Source organism: Eschscholzia californica, unplaced genomic scaffold (assembly GCF_041429995.1).
Source record: "Eschscholzia californica isolate CP2 unplaced genomic scaffold, dmEscCali1.0.p SCAF_1, whole genome shotgun sequence".
Taxonomy (NCBI): domain Eukaryota; kingdom Viridiplantae; phylum Streptophyta; class Magnoliopsida; order Ranunculales; family Papaveraceae; genus Eschscholzia; species Eschscholzia californica.
This window is the reverse complement of record NW_028238198.1, coordinates 15325086-15347474: the sequence shown is the minus strand read 5'-3', so window position 1 is coordinate 15347474 and position 22389 is coordinate 15325086. Positions and strand designations below refer to the sequence as shown.

The window sequence follows — 22389 nt, the reverse complement described above, 5'->3', positions numbered from 1 at the left end:
CAGCTCGGTTTTGGGAGATATTATTCAAATCAGAATTCAGTTTCTCTCTACAAATAGAATAGAGAGCATGAAGAACATGAAGGAAATCTTAATAGAGTGAAGAGATTCTTTCAACATAAATTGGAAAGTAAAAAGACGATCACCATGATCTTCTCAGAAGAAATAAAAGACAAAGATGGAAAGATATTATAGAGGATATTTAGAGATCAAAGTTTAGAGAGAGAAAAAATCATGGATAGCTGGAAAATTCTTATTCTTTATCTTATTACTGAAAGTACCCACTAACAGGGGATTCGTGGGGGATTAGAGAAAGTTACCTCCCGTTCGAGACGGGCGACGACCTTTGCAGAAAGTTGGTCCAATATTTGTTTAAAAAGTTTGATTTTCCAATGTTTAGAAAATCAACATTATCTAAATATTGGAAAATCAAACCTTTTAAACAAATATACCCGAAATGAACTATGCTAAATTTAAATCTTAAATGATCATATCCCAACTATCGCCTATCAAATGTCAAGCATAAATCATCAAAGGAATTTATTCCTAAGCATGACATATCAAGCTATAAGCATAAACGATGAAGTTATTATTATCATTTGATAGAATCAACTAAAGCTAGTTAAGCATTAACACATCTAAATGAGAATCATGAAGGTAACAGAAATAAACTATTTACTCATGCTTTAAGCTTCATCTTAACTCTAGGTGAGGATTTAGTTACTCATACTTTTCATAATCATAAAAGATTTTCTCATTTAAAAAACAGATGTAAGAGTAGAGAAGATCACTGAATGAATGGCTATTGTTCCTCGATGATGATTGAGATGGATTTTTGATGACGAGTTTCTCTCTCACAAAGAAATATCAACAGTACACCTCCTCTCTGATTTCACTCTCTTTACTCTCTTTTCTCTCTCACAAAGAAAAGAAGGAGATGAAGAAAATAACAAATTATGATGAATTATCTCTTATATTGATCTCTGTAATTCAGTGAATCAACTCTTTCTCTCTTTACAATCACTCTCTGGAAATTCAGAAAATAAGAAAATGAAAGTATTTTGTTTAAGCTCTATCTCTCTACTCTGTTTTCCTCTCTCTCTCTCTCTCTCTCTAAAGTATATACTTGAAGCATAGAGAGGAAGAAGAACAAAGAGATTCTTTTCTCTCTAAACCTCCCTGTTTTTGTTAAGGCCCCCAAAGATGAGATGTCCCTCTTGATGAAGCTCTGTTCCTTTTTATACACCTATGGCCGATTCTCTCTCTCTCTCTGTTTTCAGTAATAAGATAAAGAATAAGAATTTTCCAGTTATCCATGATTCTTTCTCTCTCTAAACTTTGATCTCTAAATATCCTCTATAATATCTTTCCATCTTTGTCTTTTATTTCTTCTGAGAAGATCATGGTGATCCGCTTTTTACTTTCTAATTTATGTTGAAAGAATCTCTTCACGCTATTAAGATTTCCTTCCTGTTCTTCATGCTCTCTATTCTATTTGTAGAGAGAAACTGAATTCTGATTTGAATAATATCTCCCAAAACCGAGCTGCTCTTGGTTTCATCTCTTTCTCTTTAAAATTTCGGTTTCTAGCTCTCTAGCTTTCTTTTTCCAGCAATCTATCTTCGATCACTATCCAAAATATCTCCATTCTTTCCATCTCTCGGTTCACCCTCTCTCTCTCTCTCTATTTACTGTTTCAATTTCCACAAAGAGAGAGAAAGAGAAAAGGAAACAAGATTTCCTCAAATATGGCTGCCAATCGCGCGGAGATAGTTGGAGGTTTCGAAGGGACGATTCAGTGCATCGAGCGCAGCATAAGGAGGTACAACGCTCACAGCAAAGCCATTGGAACGCACAGGTTGCACGCCGGCCGTCAGTTTAAGTGATGCGCAGAGATTAAGGGATAGATAGTCTGGGACCATCGTAGCAACCTGATTCCTGATGTATTGGATCTCAGCTCCTTATCCATCCCGAGAGTGTACAGAAAATCTCATGTCATAGTTCGGGATTTGCGCCACGCGTCTCTCTTTGCTTCACTAGTCAACTGCCTTTGACCCACATTTTGACCTGGTCTAGTTTGCTCACCCGAACCCCGATTTGACTCCCGTTTTCGCCCACGAGTTCGTCTTGAACTGCAGTTTTCATTCGAGCACTAATGTTGATCAAAATTACCATAGTCAAGAAATGACCAAAATACCCCTAACACGTCTTTCTCTCAATTTTATTCGTTCTTCGTACTGAACTCCATAAAAGACATCTGGAAAGAGAAACACACAATTCATCAAAGTAACTGGTCGAAATAGACTAACTAACCCAAATTAAGAGATTCAAATGAGGCATTTTCATGACTCATCAGACGACAAGAGCTTTATATTCTTGTGTGTCAAGAATATAACTCAAAGGAGAAAGCCATGAGCATTATAGCGTGTCTAGAATAGCATCTGTGAAGTATTTCAAATCTTTTATGTTCTTTTGAGTAAATTAAGATTTTCATTTTTGTCTGGAATATAAGTCTTAAACCAGAAGATGGAATCAAGAGCATGGAATCTAAAAACATTCTAGTAAGTCTAGAATACAGAATTGAGTGTTTTCCAGTATACCTAGGAACCTATAATTAAGAGTTTTGTAGTATACATCTAGAATCTAAAATCAAGAGCATTCAATTGAATCTGGAATTTGGAGTTTAGAGCATTCGATTGAATCTAGAACTTAGAGTATGGAGCATCTGACTGTGCCGGAAAAACAAAACAAAAATCAGAAGTTATCTCAAAAATCAAGTCAGAAGTTAGGAGTTATCAAGAAATCAAGTCAGGAGTTTAGAAGGTCAAGTCAAAGACTTCATAATGCTTACGAAGGTTGGCTCGCTTTTAAAATTTTGAAGTACTATCACAAGCTTGGAAAGGAAGTTGTTGATTCTGGGGGACACACTCCCAACTGTTGGTACTGTTACAGGAGTGTAACATGTTTTAAGGAAAGATTATATATTACTGCATGTTTCGACCTCTATCACGCTTCTATCCGGATGAACATTTACTGTTAGACAACGCTATTGTCGATTTCTCTAATAATTAGAGAAAGGGATATTATGGTTTGAGTACGATTAGAAACTACATGTCAAAATAGTTAGAGTGATAACTCGAACAGGGCCGGTCCTGAGATTTCGGAGGCCCGAAGCGAGTTTAAAAAATGTGGCCCACATGTGTTTCACAATATAAAAAAAATTATACATTGGAACTTCTTCGTTTTCCTTACCTCTAATGTCGAGTTTAAACATGAAACTTACGTTAATTACTATGCAGTATGACTCAAACGGTCTAATCAAGATACTTGAAAATCCGCTCGGATTCGAAGTCAGTCCTTAATCGAACTTCTGATTCAATGGTTCAACAAGACTTGTAGGGAAAAACAATGGAGGCATAAGTGTTGTGGTAATGGAGGTTTGATAGTTGTTTAGCAGAGACTAGACCAAGACAAGAAAATTTAGTCATAATTAAATAGCCTATTTTTTTGTAAAAATTAATTGTGCTCGTAATGCAATTTTCTTGTAGTGATAGCTTTTCATAATAAGTTAATACTATATAAATTCGAGTCGTTCAGATTACTTAAGAAAATAGTTCGTGTATTGTTATATAAAAGTTATTTTGAGTCTATTACTAAATTTGCGAAATAAAAATTTATAGTCAAGAACTAATAGGTAATTTGGGAAGTATTCTGAAACTCTGGAGCTCCCAAGTTCGATTCTCGGATGCGGAACCTATGGTTCATCGCACTGGAGTTAGTAAAGTATAAATAAAGTAGTTTGATGACCGTTGTAATGATTGTGTAACTAAAATAAAATTTATATTTATGATAATATCAATGATGATAGCTTTTTTTTTGTTGAAATTCTATAATGATAGTTTTTTTGGTTAAAAGCTCTATAATGATAGTATGATGATAGTGATAACAATTAATTCCTTGAATATGTGTCAATAAATCAAATAACAAGTCAAAAAAAATAAAATTAATTAAAATATATATAACTAGAGGGGATGTGAGAGAAGGGTGGCAGAGAGAAATAGTATGAGACTGATGAGAGGAGAGGGGAGGAGAGATTAGCAAGAGTATAAATACACTGTTGTGGGATCCATATATGGTTACTTTGTTTTGGATTTAATTAAAACAACATTGTTGTGGGCTTGTGGCCCTACATTTCAAGAAAATACATTATTGTGGCCCTTTCATATACAAAGTTGCGAGTCTGACGGAAGATTTTAAAGGCACCTCAAGTCGAATTCCTCCTAAATGTGGCCCCTAAATTTGGGGCCCAAAGCGACGCTTTGTTCGCTTTGACCCAGGGTCGGCCTTGAACTCGAAATATGGACAGATATCCTATTTCGACTAAAAAATCGATTTTTAATACATAAACCAGAGTGAAGACTCAAATCAAACTAGGCTAACAAAAATCTCACACCAATTAGATTGATCTTTAAATGCAATGGGTAAAGATAAGGCTTCTTTTCTAATTATCAAGAATATTTTTATTTTATTTTTTTATCAACTTTATCATGAGTTCAATGACAAGGAAAAGTTCTTTTTGTGTGGATACAAAAGCTTAGAAATAAAACATTAAATTTGATTAGTTTTGGTTGATTTCTTTTTTGAACATATAAAGTGTTGACTGTCATCCCCTCGAGGTATGATTTCTTTTTCAATTGTCACGACTATTCTTTTGTTTATTTGATTAGTTTGATTATGTCAAAACCCATAAATCTAATACATTATGTGTGTAGGAGTTGTTTTTTTTTTTTTTTTGGAAGTCGACTACGATCTACGTATGTCGTTACATTTAGCACTTGATAAAGATAAGGCTACGATCTACGATCTACGATCTACGTATGTCGTTACAAAAATCTCACACCAATTAGATTGATCTTTAAATGCAATGGGTAAAGATAAGGCTTCTTTTCTAATTATCAAGAATATTTTTATTTTATTTTTTTATCAACTTTATCATGAGTTCAATGACAAGGAAAAGTTCTTTTTGTGTGGATACAAAAGCTTAGAAATAAAACATTAAATTTGATTAGTTTTGGTTGATTTCTTTTTTGAACATATAAAGTGTTGACTGTCATCCCCTCGAGGTATGATTTCTTTTTCAATTGTCACGACTATTCTTTTGTTTATTTGATTAGTTTGATTATGTCAAAACCCATAAATCTAATACATTATGTGTGTAGGAGTTGTTTTTTTTTTTTTTTTGGAAGTCGACTACGATCTACGTATGTCGTTACATTTAGCACTTGATACATCATAGATGTGATAAGCTCGATAACCGCCCACTCAAACACTAACAGGACCGGGCCTATAGCCCAACTAGAACATGCCCTAAAGGCCAACAACATTATTTACACCCTAATAATCCCAATTCAATAACCAAAGATTCCAACTTCTCTGGGATTCGAACCTGGGACCTCCAGGGCTTTCTGGAGTTTATGTCAACACCTTGGAACCACTTGGGCTACCAACTGTTGACGTGTGTAGGAATTGTTAACAGTCAAATAATAGGATTTTAAATGGGTGATTTGAGAATTCTTTTTTTATATAAGAGATAGATGGACAACAGGGTCGTGGCAGGAAATTGGGGAACTCATGAAATTTTCTATCCAAGGCCCATTATTAGATTTATTTTAACTTTAAATACATAATTCTTTCATAAAAAACTATATACATGTGGTATCTTCCAACAAGAGTCGTTATGAACGCTACAAAAAATAACGACAACCCATCGTTTTCTCCAAATTTGTTTACTAAATTGTTTCTAGAAGTTAATTTGAAAAGATTACAAAAATCTCAAATTTGAACTTGACAAAGAAATAAACAAATAGAATCTACAAACACAATTTGTTTTGTATATGAAAATTAAAATAAAATAGTAGTGTGGGGAAGTTCCGAATACTATATAAAGATAGGCCAGCGCTTTGAGGAAAGCTAAATAGTTTCCGGGGTGTGAAGACTTGGTCAAAAATTGGTCAGTTTTGTTTGACAATTTTATTTAGGGGAAAGCAAAATACTTCTCCACCTCAGTTCACTCGCTCTCCACCTCACCTCACTCTCTCTCCACCTCACTTCTATCTTCTCCGATTAGGTCGCCGGTCGGAAAATTTTCCGGCCGGCGACCATTAAAAAAAAAAAATTTCACTCTCTCTCTCTAGAAACTCCGGCGACTAGATCTGGCATGTTGAAGAACAGACCGGAAGTGATCTGTTCTTCAACAGACCGGAACTCAGGCGAAGGGAAACCCCTTCGCCGGAGTTTCTAGAGAGAGAGAGAGAGTGATTTTTTTTTTCTTCATGGTCGCCGGCCAAAAAAATTTCCGGCCGGCGACCAAATCGGAGAAGACAAAGAGGTGAGGTGGAGAGAGAGTGAGGTGAGGCGGAGATAGAGTGAGGTGAGGTGGAGAGAGAGTGAGGTGAGGTGGAGATAGATTGAGATGAGGTGGAGTGTTTTTTTTTTATTTCCCCTTAAAATTTATTTTCCCGAAAAATCTCTAAAATTCTACATATTCCCTTTAAAATTTCACACCCCGGAAACTATTTAGCTTTCCCCAAAGCGCTGGCCATAAAGATAACATGTCACTTCGGAAAGGATTCCAATAGGGAGATTTTAACGTTGACTTCCACTTTTATATTAATATTTGGACTACACTTGCATTTTTCTAGAACAAAAATGACATACATCCATCCCCACTTAGACGGAAAACGTGAAGTCACAATTGAGTGTGAAGTGTGTGAATTGTACAAGAGATTGGACAAAATCCCCTTATTTACATTTCAATTATTAACTCAATACCACCTTTTTTTCTTCACCATTAATCACCTTATCCGACTACAACTACAACCACTTCACCTTTGCAAAGAACCACCACCATCAACTTCGTCTTCTCCTACAAGGTGTGATGGGGATGAAGATGGTGGTGATGATGGTTGTGGTGGTCGTGGGAGAAGACAAAAATAATGGTGGTGGTTCTTAGTGAAAGTAAAGTGGTTGTAGTTGTACATTGATTGATGGTAAAGAAAGAAGATAATTGAGTTGGAAATTGAAATGTTAAGAAGAATATTTTCGTTCTGATACATTTGTGCAATTCGCACACTTTGAAACTTAAGTGTGACTTAACCTTTTCCGTCCAAGTGGGTACGGGATTTCAAAAAAAAAATGGAGGTGTAATAGTGCCACGATTTGTCATTTTCCAGCAGCTAAACTCGGCTTTAAAATTCTAATCGGAGAAATTTCCAACCAACTAAAAATTTTCTGAAATTTTACCAAATAACTCTTCTTCATCTAATTTCTAAACCATTTATTTCTTCTTCCCTCTTTCTTGTTATATCATTTTCTGAAGACAGCTCATCATTTCTGTTCGTCGAAATCCGGTTTTTTGGGTAAAACCAATCGGATTCCGGCGAAACAAAGAATTTCCTGGTTTCACATTGAAGATTGGCTAATACCCACTTCAGATCTTAGTCTCATTTCTATTGTATTCTCAAATTTGAGTTCTGGAAATCAAGAAAAGGGAAAGTAAAATCTGATTCAGATATTCAAAGCCCTGCAAGATCGATGAATGAGAAGTTAAAAAATGTTTAGAAATCTTAAATTGATGGGGAACTGCTTAAGTCCTGGTCCTCATCTTGACAAGAAACCAGGTATTGTTTTTTTTTTCTTTCCATTCATTTCTCTTTCCTTTCTTCTGTGCTTCCCAAATATTTAGTTTTTTAAATTGTCTATATTATGATCCTTTTTTGCAATATTACAAACAAAGATAGATTCAAATTTGACTTCATAGTTGTGGGTATTTCTAGTTTTTATCTTTTGGGTGATGGATTAAGGTGCATTTAGAGTTCAAAGATTAGTTGACTTCCAAATTTATTAGCAATTTTATCCACATTTTGTTTCTTTATTACCCAATAGTTGAGATAAGTTAGATAATGAATGGGTCATTGGCAATTAATGATTTTGTTTGGGGTATTAACAATTATAGTTTATGTGTAGAAAGAAGATGAGAAAAGCAATTTAAAGATTTTTGGGGCATACCCATAGGCCATATAGGATTTTGATTTTTCAACTTCAGATGTTCATGTCATGATGTCAATATTTGAGTAATAGTAAAAGCGAACACATCATATTTCGGTTGAATATATCTTCGAATCGTCCGGTAAGATAAAGGAAAAGTAGCAACTTGAATACCTGCTTGTCAATCACATTTTGCGTTCTAGATAAGGTCAATATGGTTGCATTTTCCATCACTATCGATCTCATATTAAGAGACATTTTTCACGTATAAAATTTCAGTTGAGATACGTCAAGTTGAAGCTACGTCACCGGCTAAACCAAATAAAGAGACAACATTACCACCTGCCCAACCAGTGGTTTCTAGTATCAGAACCGCTGTTACAATTCCACCACCTCCAAAGAATGTGAAAGATCTTCGGAAGAACCCAGGATATCATAATATCTACAGCTTTACATATGATGAGATGAGAATTGCCACTAAGAATTTCAGGCAAGATCAAATACTTGGTGAGGGCGGGTTTGGGGTTGTCTATAGAGGAGTTATTGACGAGAACGTTAGGCATGGATTGAAGACTACTGCAGTTGCAATCAAAGAGCTTAATAGAGAGGGGTTCCAAGGAGACAAAGAGTGGCTGGTAAGTGTCTCACCTTGTTGTTTTCTTCCCTAATTTTATTATAGTTACATTTGCTAGAGATAACACAGAAAAAAAACTAGATTTCTAGTGTATAATTTGAAGCGGTATTTAATTCGAGATCTTCAACCAATTCATTGCTTTTGGAAACTATGGATATGGGGTGGATCTGAAAAAAGAAAATGCACTTCAATAGAAGATGTTAAGTCTGTGGTCATCCAACTCAAAACCAAATGACAATGAGTGGAGAGGACCTAGACATTATATGCTTGGTTGCTAGACACCCGTTCTCCTATGTGGGACTATTTTCACATAAGTTAGATGTGTCTTTTTACTGGGCAGAACCCTGAAACTATTGCAAAAATTTGAAAATAATGATTATCAGTCTTCTTTTGGCAAATATGTCGAACCATTCAAACAAAATACACACCAATTAGGGGATTCTCGGGTTGAATTTAGTAGAACATCAAGTAAGATTGTAAAAGTTATCTGTTGATTTTTAACACTCGCTATACTTTTGGTTTTCGCTCAGGCAGAGGTCAACTATCTTGGGCAACTCAGTCACCCGAATCTTGTAAAACTCATTGGCTACTGTTGTGAGGATGATCACAGGTTGCTGGTTTATGAATTTATGGCATGTGGGAGCTTGGAAAAACACCTTTTCCGTAGTAAGTGACCAAATTCATGTTCTCGATTTATGTGGTTTGCGCTTATTCTTCCAAACAATAAAACCATAAAATAAAGATCATCCTATAAAAAACGTAAATGATATAGTACTTACCCGGGTAAAATTTAATCTCGGCTTCTTGCAAGAGCCCAAATCTTTATTTTGTCGATCCAGCAACTTGGTTAGATTAATTTGCTTTGATGTTCTAAAAGCGGGGAATGTTTTAGTGCAACTGAAGAGTCAACTTAAGAAGGTTTAGAAATAATGCTGGAAGACAACAGACGACTCAATTAAACATTAATGTTCGCTCGGGTAATTTATTTTTTTTTAAACGTTCTTGCAGAGGTATGCATTACAATGCCTTGGTCTATTAGAATGAAGATTGCTCTGGATGCAGCAAAAGGGCTCGCTTTTCTTCATGGAGCAGAAACATCTGTTATTTATCGAGACTTCAAGACATCAAATATCTTGTTGGATGAGGTCTGTATATATTTGAAGCTGTGGTCCTAACCTTCCACATTCTTCTCTAAGGATTCAAATTTTTACATTCATTTTGTAAGAGAGATATTCATGGTTGATAAGAAACCAGTAACATATTTTTGTGGAAATAATTCACCTCTTATTATAATGCTATCACTCTGATTGCATTGTGCAGGATTATAATGCTAAACTTTCAGACTTTGGGCTTGCGAAGGACGGACCAATGGGAGACCAAACTCATGTTTCAACCCGAGTAGTGGGAACTTATGGGTATGCAGCTCCAGAGTATGTAATGACCGGTGAGTCTACTATGAGTTCACTTCAGATCATTCAATTGTACCATCAGAATCCTAACCATCTACGGAAGTAGGGTGGTAAATGGGGTTTTAAACTCACAATGGAAGAGTGGAATAAATTCAGGAAAGGGCAGTAAGGTCCTTGTGAATGGGCTGGTTGAGTTAAATCCGTAAATCATCTTGCTCAACAACATAAGCCCAAGCCTCTGGGTCTGCTAGACCATATATATTTGTCAGGACTTCCGCAATCAACTTCATCATCCTACCAACCATTGAGCTTAAACCAAGTCCATAGTATTAGTGCGTGGGGACTTCTAGACCCATCCATGGGTGGAGAAAACTTAACTTGCTATAACAGGCCTCTTATATATTGCTTTTCTGGCCAGGTCATTTGACGGCTCGAAGTGATGTCTATGGTTATGGAGTGGTACTTCTTGAACTACTTATAGGAAGAAGAGCAATGGACAAGAACAGGCCAAGCCGAGAACACAATCTGGTTGAATGGGCCCGACCTCTGTTGATCCATAACAAGAAATTAGTAAGGATCCTAGACCCAAGAATGGAAGGTCAGTATTCTCCAAGAATTGCTCAGAAGGTAGCTAATTTGGCGTACCAATGCCTTAGCCAAAACCCTAAAGGGAGACCCGCCATGAGCCAAGTAGTTGAGTTGCTCGAAACTTTCCAATCACCACATGATAATGCAGAAAATATATTAGCACAGAGAGGAGGCGGCGGTGCTGTAACCCTTTACGAGGTTCCAAAGAGCCCTGAAATTCATAATGCAGCATCTAGTGGGAAAAGCCCAAGGAGAAGTGAAGATAGAGTACCAAGAAAGAAAGGTCCAAGGAGTTCTGATAGGGAAGCTGGGGTACATCGAAAGGACCCACCCAAACCAGAGAGGAGCAGGAGCAAGAGTGAGCCTCCGGCTGGGTTTACTTTGTATAGTCCTTCTCCAGATCACATGTGAAGAATTCACTTTCGAGTCGAGAGAAGTGACAAAAACCATCTAAGGATGGAATTGTTTTTGTTGTACTTTTAGTTCTCTTTCTCTCTCTACATCGATGACAGTGGTATATTTGAGTCAGAATATATACCTATCTATCTATATGATGCATCCCATTCCATTAGTGTCTTCTTCTAAAGAACCACCCTTTTTGTTCTCAACTTGCCAATATCTTGTGTAATTATCACCCAGTTCAAGTGTTAATTGAAAGCACAGACTAACTTTCTAAACATTATGGAAAAAAATTCATCAAACATTTTGTCTGATCTTTAAATTTTTAAGAACTTTGAAGTTTGGCGTTATTGGTTTGGACCTTTTTTTAAGAACTTTGAAATCCGTGTTATTTATTTTTTATGAAACGGGTCAATGCTTTCCACGTCAACATACAAATTTGACAACAATTTAACAGTGGGAATACGACCATGGTTAATTCTTAGCATCTTCGAGTACAACAAAACCTTGTAATAACAAGATCGATAAGGAAAAATCTTATATCGATACGGAAAATCTTATACAACAACTCTTGAAATCCTTCATTTCACCGGGATGGTTCAGTTTACAAACAAAGAAGTTCGACAAACATTAGTACATTAGTTAAGGAAAAATAAAAGAAACTTTCTGCTTTACTTCATTAGCCAGCAAAACTAGATCCACTACTACCACCTCTGAGTGCTTATATTTTGGTTAGTCCATTTATCAAGAGCATTTTCCTGCAAAACAAGCAAGAATATTTTTAGAAAAAATGCATAAAAGCAGAAGCAAGATTTCTCTAAGAAAACGTGAAATATTATAAATACATGATTTTTAGTTACTGTTGTTCAGATTGTGGAAATGCGATTTCAACATAACAAATTAGATATTGTTTACAAACATTAATGTCAGAAGGGGGTGAGAAGGAAAGTGGATGGGTAGTGAATATGGATCAGGATTCAAGAGGGTTTGTTTTATTTTACTTTCCTTTTTCCAAATCTGAAAGGTGATAGTGATTATAGATCAAGATCAAAATAATGCAGTTAGTATCGAGATCGGTATCTAATACTCATAGAAGTCGTACGGAAGTTGTTAAATTGAGCATCCGAGATTTAAAGGTTTATTGAATTGTAGGACATAAAGGTTCAAGCATGAGCATGTAGAGCAACATACCCCAGATGTTTCGTAATTTCAAAGCAAGTTGTGTGACAGATCTCCTATCAGCTGGGTTAGGAAAATCCATGGTAGCTGCTTCCTGTATAGCCGACAAGAATTCTCTCTTTGCTTTCACGGGCACGACAAGGTAATCTGGTCCATAGGTAGTGCTTATGTCCACCACCTAACAAACAAAGGCTGGTATATGAGAATACAAATTATCATAATCTAAAAGCTAATCTCATTCACTGTACGTGCCCTGTAGTGAAATAAAAAATCATGGTTAGAGATAGAGTGATTAGTCGATCAAATACCCATTCATCTGAATGTGGATAACTAAGATGGGAAAGTCTCTAAAGATAAGTATAATTTTCTGTCATGCCAATAAAAGGATAGTAGAGTAATAGCTTGCCTGCTGTAACCAAGGAAAAATGGAGCCCAGGAATCTCTGATCCAGAAAATGAGAAGCCAAAGTGCTCAGAATTTCACTGACTGTGTCATGTGACAACCTTTCCAAAACAGGTCCAGTTCTATCGAGAAGTTCGATAAAAGTGAGGTCATCGCCGGAATGGAGAACCTCCACAAACGCAGAGTCTAAATCACCTCGGCAAAGATAACCCTTTACGCATTTCCACAAATCATTCTTACTGCTCAAACTGCTTTCTCTGGCATTAGTAATATTAACAGAAGCATACACGTTGTCTTCACCTTTTCTTGGATGAAAACTTGCATTTTTAGGTTCACGGGCAAAGCTTGGTTTTATGCACTTACTTGCAGGATTACCTGTAAAGTTCAGTGAGTGATCTCTCCTCATCTCAATACTTTGCTTCTCAGAAGTACTTGATCTGCACTCAGAAAATGCAGCTTCCTCCCAAACATCCGTACTTTTTTTCGCCAAACGTGATGGTCGTCTACTGCTCATATCCACAGATGTTCTGGGTGTGTGGGTAGAGAGTCTAGGAGAAGAGACACTATGATTGTTTTTCACAATTTTGGAGGCTGTCGTGTTAGAATAATTGCTCTTTTGAACAATGTCGTGGGCTATTTTCTCTACTGCATCTTCAAGTCCAAGAACCTTCGACTGCAACATAGATAGACTGTCCATCGTGTTTCCCATAAACATCTGAGAATCGCAAGAAAAGGAACAATAATATTAGACTGCTAGTAAATCTCTAATAACTTCACAGAATGAAAAGTATAGAACAAAGGTCAATTCCCTATGTACTATGTAGCATTTTTCTTTTTGAAATGCAGTTTTTGCCATGGATAGGTACATACTACAAAATTCAACCATAAACGGACTAGATCTTTGTTACTATATAGATAAATAAAAATTTGTTATTGATATGAAGATTAACGAGCAAGAGCGTCGAAAATGAAAAGGCTTGAAATAGGCACTACATAGATTCCAAATTCCGAGTTCCTTTTCATTTGATCACGAGACCAGAGAAACGACTGTGGCCTTGCCAAAATAAAAGAAAGGGAAAATTGCCTTTGAGGGAACAAAAAGCACAGAAAAAAAAAAGTGTTTTACAAGGATACGAGGGTCATCGAACTGAATGGGCTTCAATCTATATCCAATATGTTCAAATCTCGCCAACAAACTTAGCTAGCATGTTAGAATTTTAAAATGACATCATGATAAACAACCAAATAGTACCTGAACTAGATTCATTAAGTTTGACTGTTTGTTCTCAATCTCCGAAAGTTGTTTCCGAATAAAAGCCATGTCATTTGCTGTTTGGGTGCAACACCCGCGTACAGCTTGAGAGCTTATTTCCGTTATTGTTGAATCCAGACTTTGGCGTCCCTGCATCCTTTCTGAACAAAAGCGGTGTTCATCCACGACTTCTTCAGCAGACTGTTGATTTCTTCCTATTGGCTTCACAAGAGTGTCCTTCTCAAGAAAGTCACCAGTCACGCGCTTCGTCTCAAATTTACCACCACCAAGATTTGACAAAGAACACTCAGATTTCTCATCTGATGGCACATAATCATATCCTATATCTTGCAAACTTGTAGCACCTTCATTTCGTCTATCAAATGCCTTAGTTAGGCAACTACCTTCAGATTCTTCATTATGCGTCTCCACTAAATTGATCGTACACGTCTTAGGAACAGCAATTTGAATTTCCCAATCATTTGCTTTCAATTTTTGAGGAGTCTGTACATTGTTTGGACACATTCTCCTAGCAGTTAGAGGAACCCTTTTATTTACTGTTCCTGCACTGGTATTCTTGGGAACATCTTTCCATCCACTATCACTTGCACTAGTAAGATCACTGTAATCACCTCCACCGAGATTCTCTGTAGTGAACATGAGATGATTAACTAATAGAAGCAGCACCTATAAAGAATAATTATGCATTTCCATATATTACATAAAAAACAATGAGATGAAGCATAATGAGTGATAATACATTTCAATATTTACGCTTCATTAGGAAGTGAACTGTCGACCCACGAGATATTCTGTGTCCAAAAGACTAAGGTTCTAAACCAAACAGACTAGACCCAACATCCAGTAACAATTTAATCGATGGTAAGGGAACACACACACACAACTAGTGATCCATCCATCATATAAGAGCTAGAGTACATCAATTGAGCTTGTCGTGGCTTACGAACGCCCACAAGGGGAAACGAAGTATATACCAACGGAAAGATAGGCAGATAGTAAATTTTATAAAGGACCACACAGTAACCAAACCTTTAGTAGAAGATCCAGCTTCTGATGGATCAGTAAAATCAGAACCTGGAAGACTTTTCCAGTAATGTAGTGCCTGCGTCACTGAATCTCTAACAGGTTTCACCTACAGGAAATGAGAAGCGGGAAAAGGTTGCCATACTTAAGCGTTTGTGAGAAAGATGGTTGAAAAATAGAGATCCACTATTCACACTGACCTTGTCAAAACGACAGGATTCAAGGGAATGGACGCAAGACAGCTTGTACGGCAGCAGCAAAGAACCACCACTCACAACTATACCTGCCAATGCCATAGAAGCAGCTTTCCGTGTTGTCCAGTCACTGCTCTTGAGAGTTTCTTGGATGCTAGCCAAGGCAGCAGCTAAAGAATTCTGCGTAGAAGCGCCCCCTGCCTGAAAGGTTAAGAACAGAAAATATTACCAACAGACTACGCAACACTTTCCACATGGATTTTATGTTATAGGGTCATATCAGACTTAGCTATCAAAACCCGAAACCAATATTTTCCTTGCAGGTATCAGAATTAAGTTCCAATTTTCCCTAAAATGAAAATTCTTTCCTTTTTGGTGCATATTAGAAAGAGCCCAATTTCCTTGTTTCTAATACCATGTTACGTAAGATAGGAAAAGAAAAAAATAAAGAGAGACATACATGCAGATATGCCTTGTTATTCAGTTCCCCATATTCCCTAATAGCTCTAACTCCTCGAGTAGGGAGAAGGGTTGACCAACTTGCTAATGCGTGAGTAAATCAATCATATTGTGAGAATGTTGATTTAGTAATATTTTAGCTGATGAGTTGATATTGTTGACTTTATTGTTAATTTTAAGCCGACGATTGTTTAGACTTTTAATATTAACTTGTCGATGGTGATAATATTATTACAAATGGCTCTGAAATATTTGGTAATATGGTAATCTAGTATTCTAGTTTAAAGTAACAGACTTGTACTCTTTTGTTGTAATTATGTATTTCGGGGACATGCACAAGTTAATCACTGGATCATACACATAACTTTATGCATATGGCTGAGTAATTCCCGAGTGCCCTCTTAATACTCATTGATGCTCACTGGTCCTTAGTAGACGACACTAGTCTACAACTAGGAGATCAAAAACGAAGAATCTCCCTCCCCTAGTATAATCCAGTACTAATGGATGGGGTCAAAGTTTCTATTGTCAATCTATTCAAAAGCTATTAAGCTAGTGGTAACTGGTAAGACTCTCAAGATACTATTAAAATCATGTTATCTACTTCTAAGCTACTTATCAACACAAATACGATATAAGTTCATAAAAATATGTTATATAAATGGTAGAAACTTAAAAGCAGAAAAGTTAGACATTGACCTGAATTATACTTCTAACTAAATCGATTACAGCTGGTTTAGCCATAAAATGTGGATTCTTCAGAAATTTGATGATTCGAGTCAACATACGCGACAAAATCGAGAGAGGGGGATCATTTGCATTATCTATGACACTGGCCAAACATAATGCTGAACCACACTGCACCACCTTATTTTGTTCACCCAAAGCTTCAAAAAGAGGCTTCACTAGTAAAACAAAAGCTCCATCGCTTTCTCCCCCGTAATTACTCATTTTTGAAGATAACACTCCCATAACTTCCACACATGCATCCCTCACGACAGAATCGGGATCCTTGAGCCTTTTAACAATGCTAGCCACCATCTTTCCAAGGTAAGGACCAAGAAGCCCTTCATGGAACTTCGCCAACGTACCAATAACTCTAACACATTCTTTCCGAACATTACTTTTCTGCCTTGGATCAGTGTCAATGATGCAGGAAATAAAAGGGCCAACACTTTCCGGAGTCAAATTTTCAGCAGCTTTCTCCAACTCTTCAACCCCTAACTGATATGTATCTCGATCTGCAAGTTTATTCAGTGTATGAATAACTCGATGCTTGAGCTCAACCATGGCCTGCTGTGGGTTAGCTCGGATACTTGTTTTTGCTTTTAATTGTGTATGTGTCTTCATTACGGGTAACTAAATGGGGCAACTTTTAGTTCCGTATTAGAACACAAACTAAACCGAAAACCTATTCCTTCCACAAATCAAACATACTCAACTTTTCCTCTTCGATTTTACCATGTTCAAAGGTTCCATGAACCTTCGAAACACTAAACGAAGGGTAGATGCTCACTCAGTGACATGAAACAAACCCTAAACATGATTAAAATACTGCATACAGTAACTACTTGCCTCTTTAGGAGAAATGCCTGCAAAAAAGAAGCTTAAAATCATCAAAATATCCACTTAAACAGCAGAATGCAACACTATAGGCAAAGATTAGTAGAAACTTAACTTAAACCCTAGATTTATTTACTCATTATCACCATTTTTTCCCCTTTTTTTTTGCAAACCTGAGTACATTTGTTCAAACAACTCATTTGAAGTTAACCACAACACAAAAAATCATCAGAAAATAAAGAAATGACCATAATCACTTCAAAAGTATTTGAATAAAAGAAACCCTAGAAAACGGAAAAGAAGCTACTACATTTTAACATCTTCATGGTTTGGTGAAGGAAACCCCCAAATGATAGTAAAAGCAAGAAGTAAACTAGTAGAATGAAAAGTAATCTAGAGAAATAGTAAATGGTTTTGCTAGATTTTCGGGAAGAGAGAGAAAGAAAAGAAGTAGTAGTAATTTCTGAAAGCTCATTATAACTTGAAACATTAAAGAAGTTTTAAAGTTAGAAACGAATCTAGTACGGAGAAAACCAAAAAACTCAGACCCTAAAAAATATCTTACCAGCAAAAGATGGAAAGTTCAAATCTTCAAGTTTCGTGTTTTGGACGGTTCAAAAACTTGAACCTATTTAATGAACGAAGACACCAAAACCTATAAACCAATAAATCTCACTTTCTCTCTCTAGACTCTTGCTTGGACTTGAATTTTCGCGCTTTATTTCTTGTTTTCGAAATCTGGAAAAGAGAGGAGATTGTGGGTCCCAGTTTTGATAATCGTATTATCTTAAAATATCTATTTTTTTCATTTATCGTGGAGGAGGAGAGTTTCCAACGGTTCTGATCGGTTTTCATTAGATAAATGGGTCCCATTTGCTATGTCCAAGATTACCAGTCCGTGGACCCCACGTCCAAACACAAACTCCTGGTTCCGATTTCAAATGTCCACAACCCGAACACAGTACAGGAACGGGAACAAGAATAGAACCATGTGTTCAATAACAGAGTTCATCCATAAATCAAGGCAAGGAGTGGTGGCGTGGTGGAGTGGTGGTAGAGGTGGTGGAGTGAAAGTGATGGAGATGGTGAAGTGGTGATAAAAAAGATATATATTTATATAAAAACTACTACAAAAATTGTGGCTTGTGTTTTTTGAAAAAAAATGAGTTTTTCTTGTTCAAAACAAATTGTAATTTTTTCTTGTTCAAAATAAGTTGCAGTTTTTTCGAACGAAACGCATAAAGTTTCCGATAAGCACTTAAAACAAGCTTTTAGATTTCAAAATATTTCGCATTTTAAGATATTCCAAAATATTTAATCCATATAGAAAATGTTTACCTAGACATTTCAAAACATTGAGTCATGTTTAAAGACATTCGATCCATAGACAAAATATCTTGTGGACATTTCAAGATATTGAATCCATAAACAAAATGCGAGTGGATATTTTATTATTATTATCATCATCTTATCATATGAAATAGCAGGTCTTTACTAATATATGAAAAAGTACATTCTTGGACTTTTGCAAACACTTCGATGTCCTTAGACATTGACAGACAATTAGTTGATATTTTATTATTATTATCATCTTATCATATGAAATAACAGGTTTTTACTAATATATGAAAAAGTATCGTTTTGGATTTTCGCAGACATTTCGATATCCTTATACATTAACAGACAATTAGTGGGTATGTATTATTTCCAACGACCTCCACCATTTCTCTCTCATTCCATCCTCCCTTTCTTCTCTCTATTTCTTTCTCTCCCAACGATTGAATGCCTTCACCATCATTTGTCGAAAGAGTTAGTCTAGTTTAGAGAAGCCCATATCAAATGAGTTTACCCCAGTTTGGGGAATTTTCCTATAATCAGGTTTGCCTTAAGAATTTACCCCTAAACCAGATTGCGCCTTGGTTTAGGGATAGTCACTCAAACTATGTTACACCCTAGTTTGAGGGAGTCCCCAATATAGATCGGTCACGGCGAAGGCTCTCCTCTGCTCGAACATGGAGATAGGAAGGAAAGAGTAGAGAGATGGTGTGTAAGAGAGAAAAGGCAAAGGGAGACAGAAGTGGTGGTGGTGGTGGTACGTAATCGGAAGTGGTACTTGTGCTGGTGGGCAAAAGTGGTGCTTGTGCTAGTGGGTAGAACTGGCGATGCTGATAGTGGTCGTATTAGTAGCCAGAAGTAGTGGTTGTGCTGGTGATTGAAAGTGGTAAGAGTGTTAGAGGTAAGGTGAAAAATGAAGATTTATAGAGCAAAAAAAACAAATAAGTCAATATTTTGACTCATGTCAAATCTAATTAGCCAAAGCCATTGTTCCACACTTTTTTTTTTTTAGATGCTCCAAAGCCCTATAACTCTTTAAGAGGAATGACTATAGTCATGTACTAATTCAAATAGGTGGAAGCTTATTCCCATAACAACCCTCAAGAATAACAAACTAATTTCTTTAATATGATGAATATTGTTGAATATGATGATTTAAAGCCTGGCTTTACATACCCTCAGGCTCATCAGCCAAAGAAAAACAAAAGAAAATTACAAGAAAAATTTGATATAATAAGAAGAAATCAACCAAAGAAATCCTGAAGACCTCTACCAGCAAAAACCTTATCAGAAACTTCAGCCAAAACAGCATTAACAGTAAGCAAAACCACACTTGAACCAGCTATTACTCCCAATACTACTCCTGTTATACCTAATACTTTACCAAACACTGGCCACTCTATCTCTCCTATCTCTTCCCGAACTCCTCCCCAAAAATTCTCCTTACTCTCTCTTTCTTTCATTGCTTCTCTGATTTTAACACCTAATTCAACATCACCATCCCCTTCTTTAGATGTTTCTTCTAGGGTTTTCTTTTCACCAGATTCATTACTATCTGTTGTCATTGATGATGATGATGATGGGTTGGTGAGGGTAGTTTCGTCTTTTCCATCTTCAATTGCTTTGATTAGGTAAAGGTTTCTTCTTCTTCTTCTAGTTATGGATTTGTTGAGATCTAGTGAGAAAAGACAAAGAGGGGATTTGTGAAGGATTTGAGCTGGTTGATTTTGTAAAGGAACGTGAGATTGACCGGCACGTATCGTCGCTGTTCTCGTCGGAGTTGGGTATTGCAGTGAAAGTGAAGCCATTCCCTGCTCCCTCTCTCTCTCTCTTCTTTCTCTCACTACTCTCTCTCTCTCTCTCTCTCGCTAGGGCAAGTTGAGGACGAGATAGATAAGGATTTTGCTTATCCAAAAGGAAAAGAAAGTTTGATGCACCAGGCTCCAAAATATGCCACGTGACCTTGTCTTGATTGGGAAAGGGTTAATTCCAGTTTGGTCCTCTAGATATGACCATCTTGGCCTCCAGGGACCAGGTTGTCCAAGTATTATTGTTTTGGCCCTCCTCCTAATGGCTTGATGAGAAGAATTTTTCTATTTATTTTCTTGTCCAAGTTCTAATTTATAATTTTTGTTATTTTCTTGTCCACCGTAAACCCGTCTTTTGGAGTGGGACGGGGTTGGCAACTAGCCCACTTGAATTGTCATCTCTGGTCTTAGACAATATTCATTTTAGATACAATACAAATAACTAGGGGTGAGAATTATGTCCATGAGTCCGAACCCGCCCACAAACACCCGATCCCAAGGAGGACCATAAACGCCTGCGGCCTGTCTCGGGTACAACCCACCCAGCCCGCTAAGTTTTGACAAGCGGACATGGGTTAAAACTAGGGTCTCAACGGGTCGGTTCCGGTTCGGATATGTAACTACTCACAACTAGAACCTGTAAGTTGTAGCAATTTCGGTTGTTGACGATTCCGGTACCGGTACCTCAACAGAAGGACCCAGAACTGCAACCTTTAAATTTCTAGGGTACCCATCGGGTGTCGGGTACTCATTGGGTACTCACAAAATTATATCAAACATTTCTTAAAATAGAAGAGTTTGCATGAATCTAATGAAAAGAAATACCATAAACGACATAAATCCTTGAATAAGGAAATATCCCGGGTACAATAGTTGACGAGTATAAGAGATTAGGGAAATCAAGAAAGAAAATTAAACCTTTATGTTATATTAATCCACTTACCTTTGGAGTTTATAAATTAGCTTTCATCCAAGGAAAAGAGGATTTGAGAAAATTCACAACTTTGAGTAACTTTTAGGTTTTAACTTTTGGAAGCTTGGTGAATTGGTAACTTGGTGGGAAAAACTTTGACTTAAAAGAATCTTATATAATCTAAGGTAGTTTTTCGTATTATCTCGGGTACCCGACGAATATATCCGATTAGGACCCGACTTAGGAGGCGGGTCCTATCGGAGTATCAGGTATATTCATTTAAGACCCGATTTCTTTAATGGGATCTGAAACCTATACCCATTAAGACTCGGGACGGTTTGGTTTTCGGGTAAATGGGTACCCGTTGCCACCCCTAGTTTAAAACCTCTACATGCACACCCTGTCCATGCTCGCACCCACTTAGCATCACTCAATGATAACCAACCAAATAACATCAACTTTTTCGGGTAATAAAACCCAACATACCATGTTGCTAGGCCTAGTTGAGATGGTAAACAATATACTTAAGGGCAATTAGACGAGCCCATTGTATCGCTTTGCAGTGAGCCAAAAAAATTCCTAGTGGGCTAGTGAAATATTGTTTGGCTTTGAGGAAGCAAGGAGTGAGATAAGTTTATATTACCACAATCCCATAGAATTTTTCATTAAATTTCAATGTGGCATTAAATTCCTAAAAAGAACAACACAAATACCTTCTAGTTTTAGTCGCACATTGCCTATTTAGAATTACGAAAAATGTTTGGAAACTTTATAAAGGCAGAGGAAGAAGTGAGTTTTTTCAAGTGATGGGCTTACCCGCTACCCGACACCCATACCCGAATTACCGAGCTTCTTAATAGGAAAAAGCGGGAATAGACAAAACGAATTCTAAAATTACCCGCCCGATTAACCCGCTTACCCTAATAGCCATTTAAGTTTGGTGCCGGACCCGCCCGATCCGATGCTTCAAGTGCCCGTGGACGTCCATACCCGCCCGTTTTCCAACCCCGTACGAATAGCCATCTCCTTCATTTCTTTATATTTTCTTTCCTATTCCACTCCCCCCCCCCAAATGGAAAATTTTTGAGGACCTATCCGTGAATACACCAATTGTTGGAGGACTACAAAAGATTTTGGTAAACGAGGGTACTATAGTCGTTTTAGACA

At 36.9% G+C, this 22389-nt stretch overlaps 2 protein-coding genes across 6 annotated transcripts; one reads left to right on the top strand and one right to left on the bottom strand.

Moving 5' to 3' along the window:
- The first annotated feature begins 6741 nt into the window (after positions 1-6741).
- Positions 6742-11245, top strand: LOC147564461 (Protein kinase superfamily protein). The gene is made up of 6 exons (XM_086646578.1): positions 6742-7676; positions 8323-8678; positions 9208-9343; positions 9686-9822; positions 9998-10121; positions 10505-11245. The coding sequence occupies exons 1-6, from the start codon at positions 7610-7612 to the stop codon at positions 11083-11085; spliced, it is 1401 nt and encodes a 466-aa protein (XP_086502704.1). The 5' UTR covers positions 6742-7609; the 3' UTR covers positions 11086-11245.
- Positions 11246-11522: 277 nt separating this feature from the next.
- On the bottom strand, positions 11523-18115 carry LOC147564460 (ARM repeat superfamily protein). 5 transcript variants are annotated; one of them, XM_086646552.1, is made up of 9 exons: positions 17732-17932; positions 17282-17339; positions 16303-17195; positions 15151-15345; positions 14957-15059; positions 13907-14553; positions 12659-13369; positions 12265-12430; positions 11523-11831 (listed from the first exon to the last, which is right to left on the bottom strand). In XM_086646552.1, exons 3-9 carry the CDS (start codon positions 16951-16953, stop codon positions 11818-11820), a joined length of 2487 nt encoding a protein of 828 aa, XP_086502678.1. In that variant the 5' UTR covers positions 16954-17195; positions 17282-17339; positions 17732-17932; the 3' UTR covers positions 11523-11817. The 5 variants fall into 5 exon arrangements, with proteins under 5 accessions (XP_086502678.1, XP_086502686.1, XP_086502662.1 ...); XM_086646560.1 differs by lacking the exon at positions 17732-17932 and adding an exon at positions 17477-17691; XM_086646536.1 differs by lacking the exon at positions 17282-17339 and having other exon boundaries at positions 17732-18115.
- Between the last annotated feature and the right edge of the window lie 4274 nt (positions 18116-22389).

Coding starts and splice junctions, on each gene's coding strand:
- LOC147564460 (XM_086646536.1), bottom strand. CDS start 16,953: ATGAAGACACATACACAATTAAAAGCAAAAACAAGTATCCGAGCTAAC. Junction 13,370..13,906: donor ACTTAATGAATCTAGTTCAG/GTACTATTTGGT, acceptor TGCGATTCTCAG/ATGTTTATGGGAAACACGAT. Junction 12,431..12,658: donor TTTTTCCTTGGTTACAGCAG/GCAAGCTATTAC, acceptor TTTGTTTGTTAG/GTGGTGGACATAAGCACTAC.
- LOC147564461 (XM_086646578.1), top strand. CDS start 7,610: ATGTTTAGAAATCTTAAATTGATGGGGAACTGCTTAAGTCCTGGTCCT. Junction 8,679..9,207: donor AAGGAGACAAAGAGTGGCTG/GTAAGTGTCTCA, acceptor GTTTTCGCTCAG/GCAGAGGTCAACTATCTTGG. Junction 10,122..10,504: donor TCCAGAGTATGTAATGACCG/GTGAGTCTACTA, acceptor TTTTCTGGCCAG/GTCATTTGACGGCTCGAAGT.